Source organism: Aquarana catesbeiana, linkage group LG06 (genome assembly GCF_042186555.1).
Source record: "Aquarana catesbeiana isolate 2022-GZ linkage group LG06, ASM4218655v1, whole genome shotgun sequence".
Classification (NCBI taxonomy): domain Eukaryota; kingdom Metazoa; phylum Chordata; class Amphibia; order Anura; family Ranidae; genus Aquarana; species Aquarana catesbeiana.
The window spans coordinates 46,399,163-46,422,770 of NC_133329.1; the positions used below are offsets into that span (position 1 = coordinate 46,399,163).

The 23,608-nt window shown below is 45.1% G+C and overlaps 1 protein-coding gene across 2 annotated transcripts in view; it reads right to left on the bottom strand.

The window, feature by feature from the left end:
- Window positions 1–23,608, bottom strand: part of LOC141148369 (uncharacterized) — a 111,223-nt gene that overhangs the window by 40,414 nt on the left and 47,201 nt on the right. Inside the window, exons 5-7 of one of the 2 annotated variants that reach the window (XM_073635784.1) lie at window positions 20,605–20,718; window positions 19,639–19,869; window positions 911–1,015 (exon numbers count right to left, since the gene is read on the bottom strand). In XM_073635784.1, coding sequence (XP_073491885.1) covers window positions 911–1,015; window positions 19,639–19,869; window positions 20,605–20,718 — 450 coding nt within the window. The remainder of the gene's footprint in view (window positions 1–910; window positions 1,016–19,638; window positions 19,870–20,604; window positions 20,719–23,608) is intronic. The other variant, XM_073635785.1, reaches the window with a different exon arrangement.

The following is a 23,608-nucleotide window of genomic DNA, read 5'->3' on the forward strand; positions in this document are numbered from 1 at the left end:
CGCCGCACCCGCCCCAGTGTGAAAGGGGCCTTAATAAAGTGCTGATTTTGCATTGGATATTCAGGCTCAGTATGCACCTCATAACCCTAACAGAGAAACTCATGTTATACATATATGTCAGGTAGAGGACTATCTGATCCCAGAATATCCTATTAGTAGATCCTATGCACTCAGCAGAGTGTGATACTTGTGCTCAACATGTCCCTGGCAGGCCGCTCATTTCTCTTAGTGTGTACCTACAAGAATGCTTAGTTGCAGGGGCGGCTAGTGCTCAATATTTTGTGGGGGGGGGGTCGGCAAACAAATCTGCCCCCCCTCACTCGCCACAACCCCCCCCCCCGCCGTAGACTGGAGGGAAAGGCAGTGGTTTAAAGGCCTTACCATGAGGAGGAAGATGACACGGATCCAGGGCTGCTGCTCTTCGCTCCAGGAGGATCCGGGAGGAGCCGGGGCTTCTCCTCCCTTGCCGAACAGAAAGCAGGTCCTGAAAGGAGGTGAAGGCGGGTCCTGAAAGGTCCTAAAAGGACCCGCTTCCTGATTGGTCAGAGGGGAATCAGGCAGACAATAGCGAATATTAATTCGCTATTGTCACACAACTGGGTGGTGCAGTGCCTTTTTTTGAAGTCAATTAGAGCCTTGGGCTTAAAAAAAACAAAAAAACTATTGGAATCCATACGTCCTGTGCCCTGCATGTAGATTAGGGGCTGTGCTCATGGATTTGGGGGGAGTGCCCCTGCACCCCTTATGGACGGGCTGCTTAGTTGTGATGAGAGAACAGATTCAGGAGTTTAAAAGTTACAATTGTTTCCTTTACTGGAATATATTATGCCCCGACCACTATAGAAAGAGAAGAATAATGTGGGCAAAGCCCCTAATTGTGAGCTGTGGTGGAGTGTAGAACAGGTCTTACCATTAGACGATGTATGGGAAGGAACTACTGCGGATTGCTTGTTGGGAGTCATATATAATTTATTTGTAATGTTGCCATGTTTTGGACTGACTGGTGATTGTGGTACTGTAGTACAGAAAAGAGACATGTAGTGATTAAAATATATATTTGTGTGTATTAAAAAATCTTATGAACTTGGAGTTTAATAAAAATATATTTAGATACATACAAAAGAAATATATATACATAAACAAACAAAAATAGGCTTACATCAGCCTAGGATATCATAGACAGGAAATAACTATAACTTTTTTGCCAAAAAACCTAAATAGAACTACAGTATATACAAAATCAACATGTTTTTATGTAATATTACTACTATTATAATACTGCACAACATAACTCTACATCAACTTAAACACAACCCAGATTAAAAAAAAAAATGTTTAAACTATTTATGCAGCCTTTCTCCAAAAATCTCATCCTATCAACATCTAAGGGGTGTGAAAGGATAAAAAGAAAAGCCACACACCTATAGACCGACAGCATCTAAAAAGACCTGACATTCCTCCCTACATTTTTCCAGGCCTCCCACCTCCATGTTTCCTTTTCAAGACCCTACATTTTCCCTACCTCACCCAGAATGTCATGTACTTTCACCTCAACAGGAAGGACTTTTTCCTGAATGGATACCTGAAACCATGCATTCCACGTGAATTAACAGACTACTAAGCTAACTAGGACAATGAGGATCGAAATCAAAATTCCGGTGAGTCTGAAAGGCCCCATACAACCACTTCTTAACCAAGGAAAGGGATACCCAGAGCCACCCACCAGCTTATAAACTTCTGTGTTGAAGGGGCACTGGAGTAAGAAGTGCCTCACTTCACAATTGGACAGCCAGGATCATTCAGAGAGTGATGCTTCAAGTTGCTCTTCACATAGAGTCTACCATGAGACAAAAGCCGGGCCAGATTGCAAAACTTTAAAGGGATTCTTTGAAGATTAATCAAATGCAGGCTATATCTTATAATAGGGCCCAGGCAATCCTTCAAGGCCAGTGGCTCACTAAAGATAGATTGAACAATCCTCCTCTCCAGGGCCTTCCTAGTAAGAGACATTAGGATTTATTAACTAAATGCAAATAGACTGTGAACTTTGTAAGTGCAGTTGCACTTTTCAAGGGAGTGAGCTCCAGAGCTTAGTAAATGAGCTTTCACTTTTACAAAGAGTACCCAATAACATGCAAGGAAAAAAAAAGAGAATTTTTGCTTGCACATGATTGGATGATGGAAGTCAGCAGAGCTTCTCCTCATTTACTAGCCTCTGAAGCAAATGTCCTTGCATTTGCAAAGTGCACAGCCGATTCACCTTTGGCAAATCAGCTCATTCATTGTCATTCACCACTGCCGAAGCATTTGTAGGCATATAGAAGAAACATAAATCAGGTTTGTAGCATGTCAGCACTTGATAATATGCCAGCATGTTATCAAAATTATGTTTCAAGAACATCAAAGAATGCTGCGGGGCTGACAATACCTAGGCTCTCATCTGCCTGGGAAGACAGGTAAAATATCTCTTACTAAGGTTCAGTCTGTTCCCCCATAAGTTGAAAGAAACAGCTGTAGATTCTAGCATAGAGAGACATTTGCAAAACACAATCAAAGCTAACGTACAGAAATACCAGGATCAGGTAAGTTTTATTCAGCTCAGCCCTTTCCTTGTTAGAGAGCTTCCAGTCTTTCCAGCTGGCAACCTTTGCATCTGCATCTCGTAAGACCACATTTGATGCCCAAATCCCCCCCCCCCCCCCCAGGTCATACTTGCCAAGGAGCAGCCACAAGTATTTATGATTGACCTGATCAAAAGCCTTAGCCTCATCCAATGCCAGCAGAAACTTTCTCAAGCTCGCAGCCCTGCACTACTCCAGGGTAGTTAAAACTGCTCCCAGATAGTTAAAACTGCTGAAAGAGTGCTTCTACCATGAACAATGATGGTGGCAAGAAAGTAATATGCCCACTGGAGATGATATACACCAGAAATGCTGACCATAGTTCAAAGCCATGCAGTGCAATATGGGTTTAAAAAATTCTCCCCAGCGAATATGCAAATTAATACACCAGGACCATGAATCTCAAACCCGCAGGATTCACCTCAAACCTATGGTAGTGGTGAACCCGAACTTCATCCCTACAGAAGAAGGCATAGGAGGCTGTTTTGGCTCAGATGGTGCAAAAACAAATGAAACTCCAGCAATGTCTATCTCACAATGATAGATAATAAATGGATATCTGGTGTGTAAATGAAGTACATAAATTAATAGGAATCTAGGATGGAAAAGGACCTGGGGGTCCTAGTAGATGATAGGCTCAGCAATGGCATGCAATGCCAAGCTGCTGCTAACAAAGCAAACAGAATATTGGCATGCATTAAAAAGGGGATCAACTCCAGAGATAAAAACGATAATTCTCCCACTCTACAAGACTCTGGTCCGGCCGCACCTGGAGTATGCTGTCCAGTTCTGGGCACCGGTCCTCAGGAAGGATGTACTGGAAATGGAGCGAGTACAAAGAAGGGCAACAAAACTAATAAAGGGTCTGGAGGATATTAGTTATGAGGAAAGATTGCGAGCACTGAACTTATTCTCTCTGGAGAAGAGACGCTTGAGAGGGGATCTGATTTCAATATACAAATACCGTACTGGTGACCCCACAATAGGGAGAAAACTTTTTCGCAGAAGAGAGTTTAACAAGACACGTGGCCACTCATTAAAATTAGAAGAAAAGAGGTTTAACCTTAAACTACGTAGAGGGTTCTTTACTGTAAGAGCGGCAAGGATGTGGAATTCCCTTCAGGTAATATAATGTCATTATACAATATCAACATTTATCTATTTCTTTTTTTTTTTTTTTTTTCTTTTTTTGCCACTTCAGTTACCTTAATCAGAGACATCTTTCAGATTGATAGTCATGGTTGTCTCTTGCCGAGTCACATCATTGTGGCCGTTAAAGCTTTTCTCTTGGTTTAATTTGTGCGTTCAATATATAAGGTTACAGTTATACAAAAGTGTAACATAGAAAAGAAAAAGAAAAAAAAAAGAAAAAACACCCACTCTATACGTCTCGGCCACACAAACTCTTACTGTTTACATGCATGGCTATATTTATTGCTTTTAGAACTAGTGATCCCCCCCCCCTCCCCCCAGTGACCCACCCCAATTGTTCCAGTGCACACCTTATTTTAAGCTAATATCTATGTTTTCCCTCCTTTCCTCTCTCTTCCTCCTCTCACATTCTCTCTTGACTTCGGGTCTCTAGGCTATGGAACAGCATCTCTGCCCTGGTAAAGAGGCTATTGCGCTCGGCGCTGAGGTAGTGTTAGTAGAGAGTGTGGCAATGCTTGGACCCATGGGTTCCATAGTTTCATGAACAAGTTGTAATTGCCTAACCTGGTGTAGAAATTCTTTTCGCTCCATATTGTGGAGTTGACCGTTCCAGCCCAGGCTTCCGGGGTTGGAGGTGTGCTTGATTGCCATGCTTGAGCAATTAATTTTCTGGCTTGAAACAGGCATCTTACTATCGCTATGGCTGTGCTCCTATCCCTCAGTTCACTACTGACATAACCCAACACACAGATTTTGGGATCAGGTTGTAAATCCACTCTGAACGTAGCATTTATTTTCTTTATAATCTCGGTCCAATACCTAACTAATTTTGGGCACCTCCAAACCATGTGAATTAGGTCACCTGTTCCTCTACATCTAGGGCGTTCGTCGTTGGTTCTACGGCCAAACATAAACAGCTTTTTTGGTGTGTAGTAGGATCTGTGTAACAACATCAAGTGGGAGGCTTTTTGTGAAGGAGAAACTGACACCTCTGATCCAAGCTCAAGAATCCTCTCCCATTGCTCGTCTGTTATCACCCCCACATCTACCGCCCATCTGCCCCTTCCCCCTGATAGACCTGCCGACGTATTCCCTCTCTTTGTTAGTTGGGTGTATGCTTCTGTTATTAAGCCCTTGGTGGTCTCTGATTTGATTATTGTCTGTAGTAGTGGAATCCCAAGATTGCAAAAGAGTGTATTCACAGGCCCAAAAATACACCACTCAGCGCCGAAGGATCCAGTGACAGTCTACAGGAATTTTTAAAGGAACTCAATTCTAATGTTAACAACATTAAATTGACTAGCGAATTTAGCCAGAATGAGATACATTTTCTGGATGTAAGTATTTTTAGACAAGGTGACAAGTTGGGCACCAGGGTCTATTTCAAACCTACAGACTCAAATAGTTATTTGCCCATTGACAGCGGCCATCACCCGATGTGGCTTAAAAATATTCCGAAGGGACAGCTTACTAGGGTGAAAAGGAATTGTTCAGAAGATGTAGATTTCTTGGCACAGGCGCAGATTATAAAGAAAAAATTTATAGAAAAGGGTTATCGTGAGGAAGCGCTAGATTCTATTATTTATGACTTAGCGGTACAACCCAGAGGAAATTTTTTGGGAAACAGTCCTCGGGTCCCTAATAGGGACAGTCATGAATGGAGTTTTATTTCAAGTTTCCATTCTCAGTACAAAGAAGTGGAAGGCATTTTTGCCGCCCATTGGCATGTGCTGAGTATGGACAAGGTGCTACAATCAGTCTTACCCCCTAGGCCTAAGTTTATATATAGAAAGGCCCAGAGCTTTTCAGATAAAATAGTACGAAAGGTGCTGGACCCTCCGGCTAGGCTCCCGACCTTTTGGAATAAGAGTGGCTTTTACAGTTGTAGAAGGTGCCGGGCTTGTAAGGATGTTGAAAGACCGCTAAGAGCAGTGGAAAGTTTTACGTCCACTTCTAACAATAGGGAGTTTGCTATTAAAGAGCTCATTACGTGCAACACCTCCCATGTTGTCTATGCTCTCCAATGTCCGTGCGGTCTTATGTATATAGGCCGCACTAAGAGACTTTTAAGAATTAGGGTCGCAGAACACATAACCAACATTAAAATTGGTTTTAAAGACCATAGTGTCTCGCTCCACTTTAAACTGAAGCACAACCAAGACCCGTCTGGCCTTAAATTCTGGGGCATCGACCATTTAAAACCAAACTGGAGGGGTTCAAATTTGGTCCGCGATCTGTCTAAGAGAGAGACCCAGTGGATCTTTTTGGCGGACACATTATCGCCAAGAGGGTTGAACGTGGAGCTGGACATTAATTGCTTTATAAGCGATTTGTAAATGTTCACTATGGGGTAGAAATGGTTTCGTTAAACTTGATCGGCCTTAGGCCGCATATAGTTTTGGCTTATGCCATACAGATGCGGCTGGTGCGCAGTTTTTTTGTTAAATTATGTGCTATATCCTTTGTACATATAGGTGATGATAGCGCATGGTTTATGCTGGCAGCCGTAATCTCTATCATAGATGCCTCTCTTCTCTCCATTATTATTTCTACGTGTATTGATGTATGTCGTTTATTTGTTTATGGGTCTCATTGTATTCGAACGGTCCCTGTTTTTTAGTAATTAATACCCGCATTGCTCTTTCTAACCTACTGCATAGAAGATTTTAATACGAATGGCTCTATTTAATTTTTGTATCTATGATGGCGTATTTACCATTTATACTTAATGTTTCTGATGAATTGCATTTAATTTATGTTCTATGGTTTTATTTATTTATGTTTTTATTATGTGTGTTTACATGCAGTGAGCGCGTCATGTTGATTGCCTGTGATGTTGCAGTGTCATGCAGCGTTCTGGGGATTGTCTGCTGCTGCACGTATACACATGCTGAAGGGCTAATGATGATGGATTCAATGTGTGCGCTGACTGCATGGGGTTTTTTATAGTGTTTTATACTATATCCCCCTATTTTTAAATCCCAATGTGCAATGTCATTCTTCATTGTTTATACATTTACCGGCTGGTGCTATCTGGCCTGTGAGTGGGCTTACTCGCTGATGTGAACTAATGTGCAGAGCGGCTATTAGTCTTCCCCCTCTCCTGTGGAGAAGCCGTCAGTGTGTCTTTCGGCGGATGTCTTGCACCTGACGTCACGCCGAACACTTGCTCTGATTGGTTAGGGTTGATGGGGCATGACATTATAGCCTGTCCGTCAGTCGTGTAGGCACGCCCTCTGTTGAAGTCAGGATATGACGAAACGCGTCAGGGCGTGGCCTACACGACGCCGGAAGTGACGATTGCGCTCCACCACAGCCTTGACTGTAACCAGGAAGTCAGAGATTGGTGCCTGGAAAGCGGAACCGGCTGGAGTTTAATACGGTGAAGTGCTGTGTCTTATGCTTCCTTGTGATATGCTCATCTGATTGCTTTATAATGTACGTATAATGTTTGAAGGGGGGATCTTTGTGTGATGTGAAGGACTTTATATTTAATAAACAGGATTACGCTATGTGCGCTTTATCTTTTGTTGTTTGGTGATTTATGAGCCCTGACCATCTTGGATTCCTCTGGAGGGTAGCTGACAGTGGCTGGTGGCTTGGATTTCTCCTTACTTGGATGCTTGATATTACTAAGCTCTGGTGAGTTTAACCCCTTGAGGGGAGTGTGTTCTCACGGGGTGGAGGTGGATGGATCGGTGGAAGGTGCACGCTGAACTGTTTCTACTTTGATCGCCTATGAACACTATCTGAACCATCACTCTCACTGCTCTTCTCTCTTGAAGGACTTTTTTTGCATGTGTTGTTGGCCACATTATCCGTTTAGCTCAACACTAGCGCTGTTTTCAGTGTGTTACTATGATCACTTTGTTGATTTTGGTATGCCATGATTAGTAGTGGAATCCCGCACCATGTTGGGGGTTGTCTACTAAACTGCTTGCTCAAAGCATGCCTGATCTGCAGGTAGCTGTAGAATGCCTGGCTTGACATCCCGTACTCACGTCTTAGGTCCTCAAAGGATTTCAGAGTGTCCCCTTCATATAGTTGTATCAGCCGGCTTACCCCACAGTTTTCCCACAGTCTGTTCCTTTCTACTGTTGATAGTTCATGCAGTCGCTTATTGTTCCATAATGGCGCGTATTCTCCTTTATATATTCCTTTGTACCCCATTATTTTTTTAGCTGCCTGCCAGACCTTGGTGATCATTTTAAATGTTGGGATTTCTCCTTGTAGCGAGTCTGCCTCCAGTGCTCCCACTAATGAGGTGTGTGGATTCCCCTGCAGAATGATTTTAATATTGCTGTTTCCCCCACTCTCGGTAGCACAACCGCCCAATTGTTGTAGCTGGGCTGCCAGGAAGTAGATAAATGGTTGAGGGACCCCCAGTCCCCCCTCCGTATCGGGGCGTTGCAGTTTTTGTAGGCCAATCCTAGCCTGCCCTTTTTTCCATATTAATTCCCTAAAAAGGATTGGATTTTTTGAAACCACTTCTCTCCAATCCAAGTTGGGGAGTTGTGAAGTAAGTATAACAGCTGGGGCATCCAAACCATTTTTATCAAATTGGCTCGGCCTGCCACCGACAAAGGGAGTCTACTCCAAATATCGCATTTCCTCTTGAATTTTGATAAGAGGGGGATCAAATTGTCCTTAATAAACATACCGGGGTCCTTGGACAGCACAACACCCAGGTATTTCATTTTCTCTGTGATCTTCAAGTGGGGCAAACACATCGGGATAGAGTTGGCCAGTGGGTCTACCGGTAGAAGCGATGACTTCTCCCAGTTAATAACTAGTCCTGAAAACTTTCCAAAGTCTTCTACTAAGTGCATCACTTTCTCCAACGAAGAGGTCGTGTCCCCCAGGAAAAATATGACATCGTCTGCAAAAAGCGCTATTCTCTCTTCTCTCCCTTTTCTTTGAAATCCCTGTATTTCCGTGGATGTTCTCACTGCTCCCGCCAATGGCTCCATGGCCAGAACAAACAGCAAAGGAGACAGGGGGCATCCCTGCCTTGTCCCTCTTTCGAGGGAAAAGCATTCCGAATATTCGCCGTTTATCTTGAGCCTTGCCCTTGGATGGTTATATAAAGTTTTTAGCCAGCTGATAAATACGGGGCCGAATCCAAACTTCTCTAGCACCCTCCAAAGGTATTCCCACTCCAGGCTGTCAAAGGCCTTGGCAGCGTCCAAAGACAGTATGGCTCTGGATTCCGCGTTCTCTGTTGGTACCTGTAGATTCAGGTAAGCTCTTCTAATGTTTATACTAGTGGACCGACCGGGGATAAACCCCGATTGGTCCGGATGCACCAGTTTGTCGATACATTTATTTAGCCTAGATGCGAGCACCCTTGCAATAATCTTGGCATCTGTGCACAGCAGTGATATCGGTCTGTATGAGGCAACTTCCGATTGATCTTTCCCCTCCTTTGGGATTACTACTATATCGGCCTCTGACATTGATAGGGGCAGCCTACCATCCTTGGTCGCCTGCTCTAGCACTTTTAGAAGTTCCGGGAGCAGAGTCTCCCCATATTAACTATAGATCTCCAATGGTAGCCCATCCGGGCCCGGAGATTTCTGCCCTGACATCTCTGCGACTGCCTTTTGTAGCTCCTCCAGGGTCAAAGGGGAATCTACCTCGCTTCTATCAATCTCCGAGAGTGTGGGCAGGTCTACTCCCTCCAAGAACCTGTCCATCTCACGCTGGTTCAAGCCCTGGCGGGACCTGTACAGGTCTCTATAGAATGTGGAGAAGGTTTCTAAGACCTCGGCCGGATCAGATGTAATATTTCCAGCTGACGTTTTAATTGAAGAGATGGCCGGTGAGAATAAATTAGACCTGGTTAGGAGGGCTAGCATCCGGCCTACTATCTCTCCCTCCCCAAAGTAATTTTGTTTCTGGAAAAGTCTCTTATTCTCTACTCTTCTATTAATTACCTCTTTATACACTTGTTGTTTATTGAGCCAAATCTCCTGTTTTTCTCGGGTTGGGTCTGCCACATATTGTGCTTCTGCTTCCTTGACTTCCCTGCTAGCCCTTACCTCACGGTCCCTTGATGTTTTTTTTACCATGGCGACCTGCTGGTGTAGCAGTCCCCTAAGATATGCTTTTAGGGTATCCCACACCACCCCTACTGATGCTGTACCTGAATTGAATGTTATAAACTCTTTTAACTTAGAAGAGATTTCTGTTGGACTACTAATCAGGTCCAGCCATAGTGGGTTTATTATCCACCTCTTCTGACTAGTTCTAGTGCTTAAATTTAGAGTCAAAGTCAGGGGAGAGTGGTCCGATATTCCCCTCGGTCTATACTCTATGTTTCCTATTATTCGCATAGCTTCACTGTTACCCACTGCCATGTCTATACGCGAGAGAGTGGAATGTGACCCTGAGTGGCAGGAGTACTGCCGAGTATTTGGATTATGAGATCTCCAGAAATCGCACCATCCGATCTCTGCGAGCAGTTGGGCCAATCGCCCCTCTGGTACTCTTTCCACGCGGGTCACGGGCGGGAATCGGTCCATGCTACTATCTAAAACTGCATTAAAATCACCCACCGCTATTATAGGAATGTCCACCATGCCATCCACAAACTCCAACAATTCCAGCATGCTCTCTGTTTTAAACGGAGGAGGGATATAAATATTTGCTATCACCAAAGGTTTATTTTCTACCACACAGCTCAGAAAAACATACCTTCCCAACGGGTCTATCCTAGCTTTCCTGCAGGAAAATGAGATACCTCTCCTCACCAAAATGCTCACCCCTCTTGAGTAGGAGGTATGGACCGAGTGATACTGTTCTTGGAATTTCTTACTCCGAACATGTACTTTAGTCTCATTAGTGAGGTGAGTTTCCTGCAGGCAAGCCAGTCCAACACCATAGTTTTCCATCATCGAAAAGACAGCTGCTCTCTTAGCAGGATCGCTTATACCCCTAATGTTCCATGAGCCTATTTTTAAAGTTTTAAAGGGCATCTGCGAAAAAAGAAACAAATAAATAAGAAGAAAAAAAAAGAAAAAAGGGGGAGTGGCTGACCCCCCAGAGAATAAAAACAATTCATTTGTGCGTTTGTGTCTACAAGACTTGCCATGATATCTGTGGTTGTGTTAAAAATAAGAAAGAAATATAGGGTGAGGGGGTAAGGGCCCCCGCGTCCAGGGACCGCTCCATCCCCTCCTCCCATGTTATTTAATTGCAAGCGTGGCCAACCTGTGCAAATGTGCTTAATTTTTGCAGACTCTCTCCTCTTAAGTGCGTGTGCCTTTCGTTCACCACAATATCTGACCCCATTATTTATTGTGAGCCCCCCTCCCCTCCCTCTATTTAACCTGCCCCCCTCCCCCCCCCAACTTTTGCCTGGCCCAACCCCCATTCCCCCACCCCCCTTCGTGTTCCCCCCTCCTGCCTAACTAGGCTAGTCCTAGGGGCTATACGTGTGACCTTTTTACTCCCTTCCAACCATTCAAAAAAAAAAACCTCTTCACTCACGTACTGACCAAGTGCTTCGTAACACGCTTCCAAACTCCTCCCCCCCTTTCCCCCTCCCCCCACCCAATTCCAAAACACCAGAACACTACTCAAAAAATATAAACCTAGTGAGATCACATCCTTCATCCGTGCTTCCATCCAACACGCCCCCCTCTTGCCCTCCCCCCCCGTGCCATCCGCTATATGATGCAAACAAAGCCCAAAAAAACGAAAAAAGAAAAAGAAAAAAAAAAAAAAAAAGGAAAAAAAGTAAATAAAATAAAACATAATAATTCAGCCAGTCCTATGTGACCCCTAGCTCTGCAGGGTCATTTTGTTATCTTCAAGCCATTTTGTTGCCCCTGTTGTTGTGTCAAAGAAATGAGTAGCCCCTAGGGCAGTGATGCGCAGGCGTGCCGGATATAGCAGGGCATATTCAATTTTATAGTCCCGTAATTTGTGCTTAATGTCCCTAAATTCGGCCCTACGTTTCTGCAGGTCTGGGGAGTAATCGGGGAAGAATAGGATTTTCGCCCCGTTGTATAGAATATCCCCTTTCTCTCTAGCCCTGCGCATCAATGTAACCTTGTCTCTGTAGTTCAGAAATTTCATGATTATTGGTCTGGGATATCCTCCTGATGGCGGGGGCCTAGTTGGCACTCTGTGGGCTCTTTCGATAGAGAAAAGGTGAGAAAAGGTTTCGGTACCAAAAATTCCCCTGAGCCACTTCTCTATAAACTCTTCGGGGTGGGGACCCTCGCACCTCTCCGGCAGGCCCACCACCCGCACATTGCCCCTGCGAGACCTATTTTCCATTTCCTCCATCTTAGCTTTATGCAGGTCGATCTGCGTTTTCATTGCCTTAAGCTCTTGCTTCAATGGGAACAGATCGTCCTCAGCCTGGCTCATCCTCTCCTCTAGTGTGGTTGTTCTAGCAGCAGTCCTTTGTAATTCTTGGCTTACTGTACTTAACTCTTCCTTTAACCCCTTCAACTGATCACATAATTCACTTAGGGAGGCTTTACAGGAATTAACAGCACATAAAACATCTTTCAATGCCGGCTCCGCTGTTAAGGGTATATTTAGCTCGGCGGCATTGCTAGTAGCCATTCCTGAGGGTTCACCCGCTAAGCCTTTACTACTCGCAGATTTTATCGTGTGTGATACCGACGACCCTTTTCCTAAACTCTTCCTGTCCCCAGGGCCCCCCGCGTAGGATTTCTCCTGCTGTTGGAGGGTGCTTTTGGATGGTGATGAGGCAGAGGGGTGCGCAAATTTTTCCAGCTTGGCCGCTGCTGCTGCTGCTGCCTGATTTCCCTTTTCTTTTGATGCACGGGTAATTTGAGAGCTATTGTTCTCCTGTTGCTGCAGCTCCTCTCCCTTTTTACTAGTCATGGCTTAATGTATAATCCAAAGGGGGATGATTGTGGGGTTTTAGCGGCTTATCAGATTAACCTTCCCCTTCCCTTTCCCAGGTCAAAGATATTAATACAGTCCCAGTTGTATCTTTCAAGTACTCGGTTGCAAGCAGGGCTAGCACCTAGCCTAGCACAACGCCTAGTACAGCGGTTGACGGGTGATTCAGTATTATCGGACCTTTATTTTCTCTGTCATAGATAGACGTTTGCTATATTTATACTTCCCAACTCCAGCCAGCACCCCCCTCCCCCACAGGGACAAGCCGCTTTTTCATCACCAGATAGAACCCCTCTGCTTCAAGCGGCTATTCAAGAAAAGGGAGAGAAAAAGACCAAAAAAAAAAAGAAACAGTCTGTCTCCTTTATAATCAAAGCACTCGGTACCTTAATACTGCCAGGCTGTCTGGGCAGTGCAGGGACGTTCCCCACTGATTACTCCCGCCGCTGTTTAGCAAGCGCCGTCAGAGCCACTAGCGTCGGATCCGTCGCCTCGGCAACCCTCTGATCACGGCCGGCGTTACACACTCTCCTCGCCGCTCCAGGGAGGGGGGTCACTGGGGGATCGCTGGCGGCACTTATCTTATGGGCTCCGGTGGCATATACAGCCTGAGCTGGGATGAGGGGAGCCAGGCAGCTAAACAATCTTTGCAGCCGGCGAGAGAGCTTCTGGCTGAGCTTGAGCCATAGGGCTGGTGCGGATAGTCACGGAGGCTTCAGGCCAGAGGGAGGCCGCTAACACCGCCTCTCACTCCGGCATCCGGTCACGCCCCCAATCTCCGTACTCTACCTTTCTTGATTGATCTAAGTTACCTGGTTTGAGTGGTGATTGTACTGGCCTATATCCTTCATTTTTACGTGCAGTTGTTTCTATGTGTTTTGAGGCTCCTGATACAGCATCCATGTCTTGTTCTATCATTATTTCATCGTTTAAGGGTACATAGTATAGTACAGTATCACTCTTAATAAGTCCTTGATAAAAAAAAAAAAGAGTATAAAGTCACGCAATGTAAATTCATATCATGGCCAGGTAATGCTTGGTGACATCATTGGCCACATATGGTCATGACCTTCTATGGTCAATGATGTCAACTGTGATACCCTTCTTCCAGAAGCTGTCATCTTTAATGGGAATATTGGTGGGAGAGGATCATCATCTTGGTGGGCCATTGGGCACTGTTAATGGTGATTGACTATAAATCTAAATCACTGAATGACGTGATTGACATTGGACGTGCTTTAGGAGAAAAAGGTTTTATTTATTTTATAAGGGCCTTTTTTTCTAAGGTAAGTGTGCTTTTTTATTGTTGAATTTTTCACCTATGTACCACTTACCCATTAATGCAGAGTTGAGGGCCATATGTGCGGGGTTAAATTTGTTCCCTTGGAGTGCTTGCTAACTGTCACTCTCACGGAACAGCGATCTGTCTTGTTTACATAGGCAGACCACCATTCTGCCTCTCTCGGCTACAATCGCCGAGTGCCAATCACAGTGTGGGGGGGGAATTGAGTGGGTTGCCGGTGGCGCGCATGTGCGCCCCAGACCAGGAAGACGAAAAGATGTACAGGTACGTGATTTCATGCTAACGGGCCGCCCTGCCACAGTGAATGTATGTGGGACAGTCCGGAAGCAGTTAAAGGGCCTTCCAGATTCCAATAAGCCCACCCCCCAGCAGACCCCTGTATTCACCAGGCTAGGGATAGTGGAATGAAGCCCCTGTCCCAATCAATGTGGGACAAGGTACCTTGTGGAGGGAGGCTCTGTGTCCCCCTGAAAAGCACTGCTTCCAATGTTGAGGGCATGTGGCCTGATCAGGAGGGGGTGCACATGCACCATTCCCCGGCTAAGGGTCTGGAAGGGAGTTTCTGGGTGACCCCGTGTACTTTTCTTTATTTCTTTCTCAAATTTTTGCATGGGGTCCCCCTCCAAATCTATACCAGACCCTCATCAAGTGTTAGGCTATGATATGGGTTGTTTTTACTTTGCAATCAGTCCCTCTCAAAAATCAATAACATACCTTTATCCTGGATAAGGATCTTGTATGGATGTTGAGGGAGATCCTCAGCCACTTAGTTTGCAAACAAAATGAAGCCATCATTGAAATGTCACCTTTTTTTTAAATGTCACTTTTGGAGGAGTAAACCCTACACGCATGTAACTTCAGGAGCAGGTTAAAGACATCCCCCAAGCATGCTATTTAAAATAAATGTGTATGTTTAATGGTGTCCTTTAAGCCTTATAAAAAAAAAAAATGCTAAAAGGTGTTAAAAAAGATTGAATCAGTACACATCCCCATGGCAGTGCCCAACCCATTCCATGTGATGAGCTGAAATTCCCTGGGTTGGGTTCAAGCAGAGTTTGGCAAACTTCAAAGAAGTTCAGATGTGGAACCCAAACCCCATATAAACCAATAGGAGCCAAATCTGTCAAATCAAAACATTTTTTTTTTTGCTAATATGCAAGCATGAGTGTAGGTGGATGCCTATTTCTGAACTGACTGACTTCAAATTTTTGATTCCTCATCACTGTCTATCTTACTGGCAATGGTTGCCAGGACAAATAAACAAGGTGAATCACCTCAGCAGCACACAGTCACAAAGGGTGCAGACTGGCTAACCAGGAATTTGTTATGGCAGCTAGGGCTAGGCAGTGGTGATGGCCACAGATGTACACTAGGGAACTGCATTGAGTCTTGGAGAAACCAGGAAACTAGTAGGCACTGGTGGGCAAGGCCAACATGGCCACATGTACAGCAAAGGTGAGAGCCCATAGAAGGGCTAGAGCACAGAAACTAAGGTTTCACATTGTCTTCTCCAGAGCTCTAGAAGGTGGGCAGCTACTGAGAACTGAAAGCAGGCATATAGGTAAGAGTTCCTTTACAGCCCTGAGACACTGGACTCACAGGTCAGTAGGTAATACAGTCCAAGCTGGTAGGAATGCACAGAACAGAAAGAATTACTGGGAGCAAGTGGAAGAACACAGAAACAAAGTGGGTCACTGGAAGCTGGCTACTGACTGGACTACATGGGGTCACTGGTGCTGGATACAAGCATCAGTGCAAGGGGTCACACTGGAGCAGTTTGCAGCCTGAAGATCACAGAGTCACTGGTGCTGGCTACAAGTGAGAGAGCATGTGAGCATGCTGAATAAGGTTGCAGACCAGAGGGCACTGGAACACACAGGAAATTAACACAGGCTACAGAGAAAACTGGGGAGGATCACAGGAGGTACACAGTAGCTGGGAACTGTCAGAGTGACACACGGATCACTTGAGTTATGAAGATCACACTGGAAGCACTGGGAGGTACTGGACAAGTCACTGAGAACATGGGGGGGGGGGGGGTATGACCGCTAGTTGCTTGAATGCTAAGCAACCCACATACTTCTGTGATTGACTGCAGCACCAGCAGAATCCAGTGGCCAAACACAAAAGGAAAGACCCAGAGCTGAAGCATGGAACAGGTGAGTGTGAAAATCTTGTTTGGCTTCTAACCCTTCCCAATTCTTTTAAAACTAAAGAAAAAACTATTTGGGTTTTACATACACCTTATGTGCATGGCAGATCACTACAATTAGGCTTGGTGTGCTCTACACGATCCTTGCCGAGAAACCTATGTATTCAGGGCAGGGACAAGGGGTGGGCAAGAGGGACACAGGCGCCCAGGGCGCACCGTTAGGGGAGGGCGCCCCCTCACGACTGGCATGCTCCAAATTAGTGACTAGCAACCATGGGCTGCAATTTCATGTCTGCTCTGACAGCTACGGCTGTCATGCCATGCTCCAACATACCTGCTTTCCACCCCATCCACCCAGAGCTGGCACAAAAGACATCCTACATGTGCAACTACTTTCTAGAGACAAGAAAGAAAGCTATTGGCCATGCAGGGGCAATGCGCACTCCATGCCAATCATGGGCAGTTGGAACAAGGGGAAAGAATAGGCACAAGGTCGTATACCAATTCTATGGCATGCATTGGAAGGGGAGCACAGATCTGCATCCTTGGCCTGGGCAATGGATGAACCTGTACCGGTACAGTATATATTGAATATAATCCTATATAACATATCTGTCAACCTTTGAACTTGAGAAAGAGGGACACTTTAGGGAGAGAGAGACCTGTGGCGCATGTAGCAAAAAGTCGGTGTGGTCAACCATGATATTGGGAGGGGCTTGAGGGCAATGGTTAAACAAAACCTGGGCTTCCTTGTACCTATAAAAATTTGCTTTGGTTGTGTGCCACAAACAGGAGTCTCAGGGATACATATAAACCTCAACAAAATCATTTAGAAAACTACTTCCAATACATGGGACATAGAAAGCAGGAACGCTATGGGACATGGAAGGAACGCTATGGTACATGGAAGAAAGGAGCACTATGGTACATGGACGAAAAAAACACTATGGGACATGGAAGGAAGAAACGATTTGGGACGTGGAAGGAAGGAAGGCTATGGGACATGGCAGACAGGAATGCTTTGGGGCATGGAAGGAAGGAATGCTATGGGACATAGAGGGCAGGAACCATATGGGACATAGAAGGATCGCTATGGGACATGGAAGGAAAGAATGCTATGGGACATGGAAGGCAGGAACCCTATGGGACATGGAAGGAACGCTATGGGACACGGAAGGAAGGAACGCTATTGGACATGTAAGGAAAGAACGCTATGGGACATGTAAGGCAGAAATGCTATGGGACATGGAAGGCTATGGGACTTGGAAGGAACGCTATGGTACATGGAAGAAAGGAACACTATGGTACATGGAAGAAAAAAACACTATGGGACATGGAAGGAAGGAATGCTATGGGACAAGGAAGGCAGGAATGCTATGGGACATGGAAGGAACGCTATGGGACATGGAAGGAAGGAACGCTATTGGACATGGGAGGAGGAACACTATGGGACATGGAAGGAAAGAACGCTATGGGACATGTAAGGCAGAAACGCTATGGGACATGGAAGGTAGGAACGCAATGGTAAATGGAAGGAAGGCTCGCTGGCTGCTTTAGAATCTCCCACCCACACAACTCCTTCCCAGCACAGATTGGCTGCATGCTGGGGCTTGTTGGTGGGCACAGGGGGACATGGGGAGGAAGGGAAGCTGATCTAACCCACCTCCTCCTCCCTCCTTGTACATCCTGTACAGCAGGTGGGGGAGGGACTGTACTTCTGGGCACAGAGAGATTGTGACTGCAGCAGCACGGAGCGGAGTGCACTGGACAGGGGAAATAGTGGAGTCCAGTACGGGACACCCGGATTTGCGTGAAATTCAGTGACAGTCTCGGCGAATCCGTGACAGTTGGGAGGTATGTACCTTATATACTCGAGTATAAGTCGAATTTTTCAGCACATTTTTTTGTGCTGAAAGTGCCCCCCTCGACTTATACTGGAGTCAAGCACTTTTCTGCAGCAAAAAATTTCATTTTCTGAACCGATTTTGGGGCCCCGTATCTCAGGGCCACTTAGAGCTAGGAACCCCAAATTTGGTGTGCAAACCCAGTGGAACTGGTACCACAACATATCCAAATCTGTAGTTCCTAGCACTAAGTGGACCCGAGATACGGGGCCCCAAAATCAGTTCGGAAAATGAGATTCTCTGCGGCAGAAAAGTGCTTGACATTTTCTGAACCGATTTTGGGGCCCCATATCTCAGGGCCACTTGGTGCTAGGAACCCCAAATTTGGTGTGCAAACCTAGTGGAACTGGTTCCATAACTTATCCAAAGCTGGGGTTCCTAGCACCAAGTGGCCCTGAGATACAGGGCCCAAAAACTGATTCGGAAAATGTCATTCTCTGCTGCAAAAAAGTGCTTGACATTTTCTGAACTGAATTTTGGGGCCCTGTATCTCGAGGCCACTTGGTGCTAGAAACCCCGGCTTTGGAAATTTTATGGTGATAGTTCCACTGGGTTTGCACACCAAATTTGGGATTCTTAGCACTAAGTGGCCCCGAGATACGGGGCCCCAAATTTGGTCAACTGTGTCCATCTGCAGCAATGTCATTTCGGGACCCTTTGGGTTCAGAAACCCCAAATTTTGGCTGCAGCTAGGGGGCATCCAGGAACCCTTAACTACCGAGTTTGAAGTTCAGGGGACCTATGGCTGCAAATGGGCACAGTGAGGCTGCAAATGGGAACAGTGAGGCTGCAAATCGGCATTGTTGACCCTCTTTTCCACTTACAGTAGCTGTGCATTTCTCACCCTCGTCTTATACTCGGGTCAGTAAGTTTTTCCCATTTTTTTGTGGTAAATTAGGGCCTCGACTTATACTCAGAGCGACTTATACTCGAGTATATACGGTATATAATCCTAAATATCCAGCATGTCCCTAACAGAGTGCTTTGTGTGCTTATTCTGTCCCTGATAGAGTTCTCTATGCCAGAATGGAAGTAAAGTTTCCTAACTGACCCTAATTATCCCCTATTCATTATGTCAACTTTCCCTGCAACAGCTTGAGGACTGGTCATGATACTTTTTTTATTTTCACTGACATTTAGATTGTCATTCAACTGTGTTGTTGAAAGCACATTATTACAGCTACTATCACTTTAAGCCTGCATCAGCTTCCTATTCATTGACACTATGGCTGCTCTGTGTTCCCCCCTTTTATAGTGAGGGGGGTTGGGTTAACCAAAATCCCCCTTATTGGCTCTTCTGAGCCCACTGACCATAGTTCAAAGACATGGAGCGCAATATGGGTGAAAAAACAATTCTCCGCTGGAAAATATGCACATAAATACACCAGGACCACGAATCTCAAACCCGCAGGATTCGTCTCGAACCTATGGTAGTCTTGAACCTGAACTTCATCCCTGCAGAAGAAGCCACAGGAGGCTGTTTTGGTACAAAACAAATGAGACTCCAGCAAGGCCCATCTCACAGCTATAGATAACAATAATAAATGGTATCTGGTGTGTAAATGAAGTACTCAAATCAATATAATATCATTATACAGTATCAACATTTATCTAAGTTACCTGGTTTGAGTGGTTTGAAAGGTGAATGTACTTGTCCTTCATTTTTACTTGCAGCTGTTTCTTTGAGTTTTGAGGGTCCTGGTACAGCATCCATGTCTTTTTCTATCCTTATTTTTTTGTTTGGAGGTTCAAAGTATTGTACAGCACTGGTTGTTACCTCATTTTCGGAAGACATGTTTAATAGCTGTGCCCCACCTTGTTGTTCTTCTTCCATGCCATCTGATTCAAAAGCTTTATAGAAGAAAATCACAAACACAATTGGTTTAATGACATCAACTGGGATACTCATTCAGCTGCCGGCAGAGGAGCCATCATTTGTGATTGGAGTTTGGTGGGAGAGGATTGTCGTGGCGCGGATCATCCTGTCGTTGTGTCATCAGGCCTTCGTTCATGTGTCAAGTGGTGTAAATGTCATATGATTAACATTGAATCTACATCAATGGATGGTGTGCTTCACATTGGATTTAGCTAGGGGACAATTTTTATTTATTTACATTTTTAGGTAATGTGCCAGATTATGGGGCAGAACACTAAGGAGTAGCACCACTACTAATGTAATGCAGAACTGCGAGGAGAAATTATGCGAGAGATTGTATTAAGGTAACAGATATAAAGAAGAATTTCTTAAGTAAGCTTCCATGTGTTGAAGAAGTATTGTCTGGTCTGAAGTGACCCAAGGAAAATCGAAAAGGGGTGCATGCATGTGTATCACTCAGGGTGTCCAAAAACTCGGGGAGAGACATTTTACAGTACAAGTGTCTATTTACATAATGAGAAAACAGGGCACCAGGTCAGTGTGAGTAAAAACAGACTAATAAGAAGCTTCTTACCTATTTATGGACTACATAGACTTGAATCACTATAATATATTTTTTTTATTATTATTTTCTGTTCTTATCAGTCTGCATATTTTTATTTTATTACATATAGATTTCATCTTCTGTCAGTGAGCGCTGACTCACTTACTTTTAGTTGGTGAATTGTCTGCATAGAGTCCGGCCAGGTAGCAGGGTGACTTGGCAGAGGTGACTGGGGTCCCTGGTAGAAAATCCAGCGGCTCCTTGTTGAGGTATGGGATTCCTTCGAGAACAGAAATACAATGAGAAAACAGGTCGCCAGATCAGTGTGAGTAAAAACAACGAGACTTTATTCCAATATCCATTTACATCAGAGAAACTTTCAGACTGCATGTAGAGGTGCTGTGGTATCGCGTGTGTGGTTATCCAGGATGGTAGACAGGGTAGACTGGAGGGCTACTGAGAATGCCTGGACCCGCTGGAGATGGCAACTGGGGCTGAGGGCATAAGCAACCACCAAGACTCCCACCAAATGACCGAAGGTAAACGGCCCAATGGAGAGGTAGCCGCTCACACAAGCCGCCCCATAAGAGAGCAAATCCCCCCTGTTATCCTGTGGTTCTTACCTATTTATGGACTACATAGACTTAAAGCACTATAATATAATTTTTTTATTATTATTTTCTGTTCTTATCAGTCTGCATATTTTTATTTTATTACATATAGATTTCATCTTCTGTCAGTGAGCGCTGATTCACTTACTTTTAGTTGGTGAATTGTCTGCATAGTGTCCGGCCAGGTAGCAGGGTGACTTGGCAGAGGTCACTGGGGTCCCTAGTAGAAAAGGGATCTGTGTGCTCTATTCCTTTCCTAGCGGTCGGTAACCCCAACAATGGGTCTGACTGCGGTACAGGGCGTGCCAGGGACCTAGCCTGAGACTCATGGAAAAGTGAGTGAGGCTTTGTAAAATACACTACAGTGTTGAGCTTCATGGAGAATAACTAACTCACCCTCCCTTTATTAAGTACACCTTGCTAGTATGGGGTTAGACCCCCTTTTCCCTTCAGAACTTCCTTCATTCTTCATGGCATAGATTGAGCAAGGTGTTGGAAACATTCCGCAGAGATTTTGGTCCATATTGACATAATAGGATTACGCAATTGCTGCAGATTTGTCGGCTGCACATCCATGATTCAAATTTCCTGTTCCACCACATCCCAAAGGTGTTCTATTGGATTGGGATCTGGTGAGTGTGGAGGCCATTGGAGTACAGTGACCTCATTGTCCAGTGGTGAGATGATTGGAGTACAGGGTCCTCATTGTCCAGTGGTGAGATGATTGGAGGACAGGGACCTCATTGTCCAGTGGTGAGATGATTGGAGCTTTGTGACATGGTGCATTATCCTGCTGGAAGGAGCCATCAGAAGATGGGACACTGTAGTCATAAAGGGATGGACATGGTCAGCAACAATACTCAGGTAGGTCGTGGTGTTTAAATGATGCTCAATTGGCACTAAGGGGCCCAAAGTGTGCCAAGAAAATATCCCCCCCACCATTACACACCCACCACCAGCCTGAACCGGTGATATAAGGCAGGATGGATCCATGCTTTCATGTTGTTTGCGCCAAATTCTGACCCCACCATCTGCATATGGCAGCTGAAATCGAGACTCATCAGCCCAGGCGATATTTTTCCAATCTTCTATTGTCCAGTTTTGGTGAGCCTGTGCCAATTGTAGCCTCTGTTTCCTGTTCTTAGCTGACAGGAGTGGCACCCCGTGTGGTTTTTGCTTCTGTAGCCCATCTGCTTCAAGGTTCGATGTGTTGTTCGTTCAGAGATGTTATTCTCCATACCTTGTGTAACGAGTGGTTATCTGGAGTTACTGTTGCCTTTCTTTCATCTCAAACCAATCTACCCATTCTCACTGAATATTTTCTCTTTTTCAGACCATTCTCTGTAAATCCGATAGATGGTTGTGTGTGAAAATCCCAGTAGGTCAGCAGTTTCTAAAATACTCAGACCAGCCCATTTGGCACCAACAACCATGCCACATTCAAAGTCACCTAAATCCCTTTTCTTCTCCATTCTGATGCTCAGTTTGAACTTCAGCAAGTCGTCTTCACCACATCTAGATGCTTAAATGCATTGAGTTTCTGCCATGTGATTGGCTGATTAGCAATTTGTGTTACCAAGCAATTGAACAGGTGTACCTAATAAAGTGGCCAGTGAGTGTAGTTGTGTCATGTAATGCCCTGTACACACGATCGGACATTCCGACAACAAAATCCATGTTTTTTTCCGATGGATGTTGGCTCAAACTTGTCTTGCATACACACGGTCACACAAAGTTGGTCAGAAATTCCGAACGTCAAGAACGCGGTGACATACAAGACGTACGACGAGCCGAGAAAAATGAAGCCAGTGTGGCTCTTCTGCTTGATTCCGCGTGGCACTTTGTGCGTCGGAATTGTCTACACACGATCGGAATTTCCGACAACGGATTTTGTTGTCGGAGAATTTGAGAACCAGATCTCAAATTTTGTGTGACGGAAATTCCTATGGAAAATGTGTGATGGAGCCTACACACGGTCGGAATTTCCGACAACAAGGTCCTATCACACATTTTCCATTGGAAAATCCGACCGTGTGTACGGGGCATAAGAGTGAGCAGATGATGCAGAGTGCCAAAGTGGAGAAGAAGCAATTGTATAACTATCGGGTCACCGGAAGAGGTGAGGAGTAATGGCCGGTGGAGCCTGAAGGAAGTTATCTCAGAAATGCTGCGGAGTAAGGATGGGGGCAAACACAAGTTAACAATAAGAAACAAATAAATCAGATGTCCTTACAGCAAGAAGTTTTGTCGCTTAGCTGAGAGTGCTGCCTTAACACTAGGAGCAGTCATTTTTTAAATGCTTAAAGTGGCAGTTAAAATGCCCAATTCCTTTAAGCTTTTGACTGCCACTGCTCTAATGCCCCGTACACACGGTCGGACATTGATCGGACATTCCGACAACAAAATCTTCGGATTTTTTCCTACGGATGTTGGCTCAAACTTGTTTTGCCTACACACGGTCGCACAAAGTAGTCGGAATTTCCGATCGCCAAGAACGCGGTGACGTCAAGCACGTACGACGAGACTAGAAAAGGCCGGTTCAGAACCAAGCGCGGCACC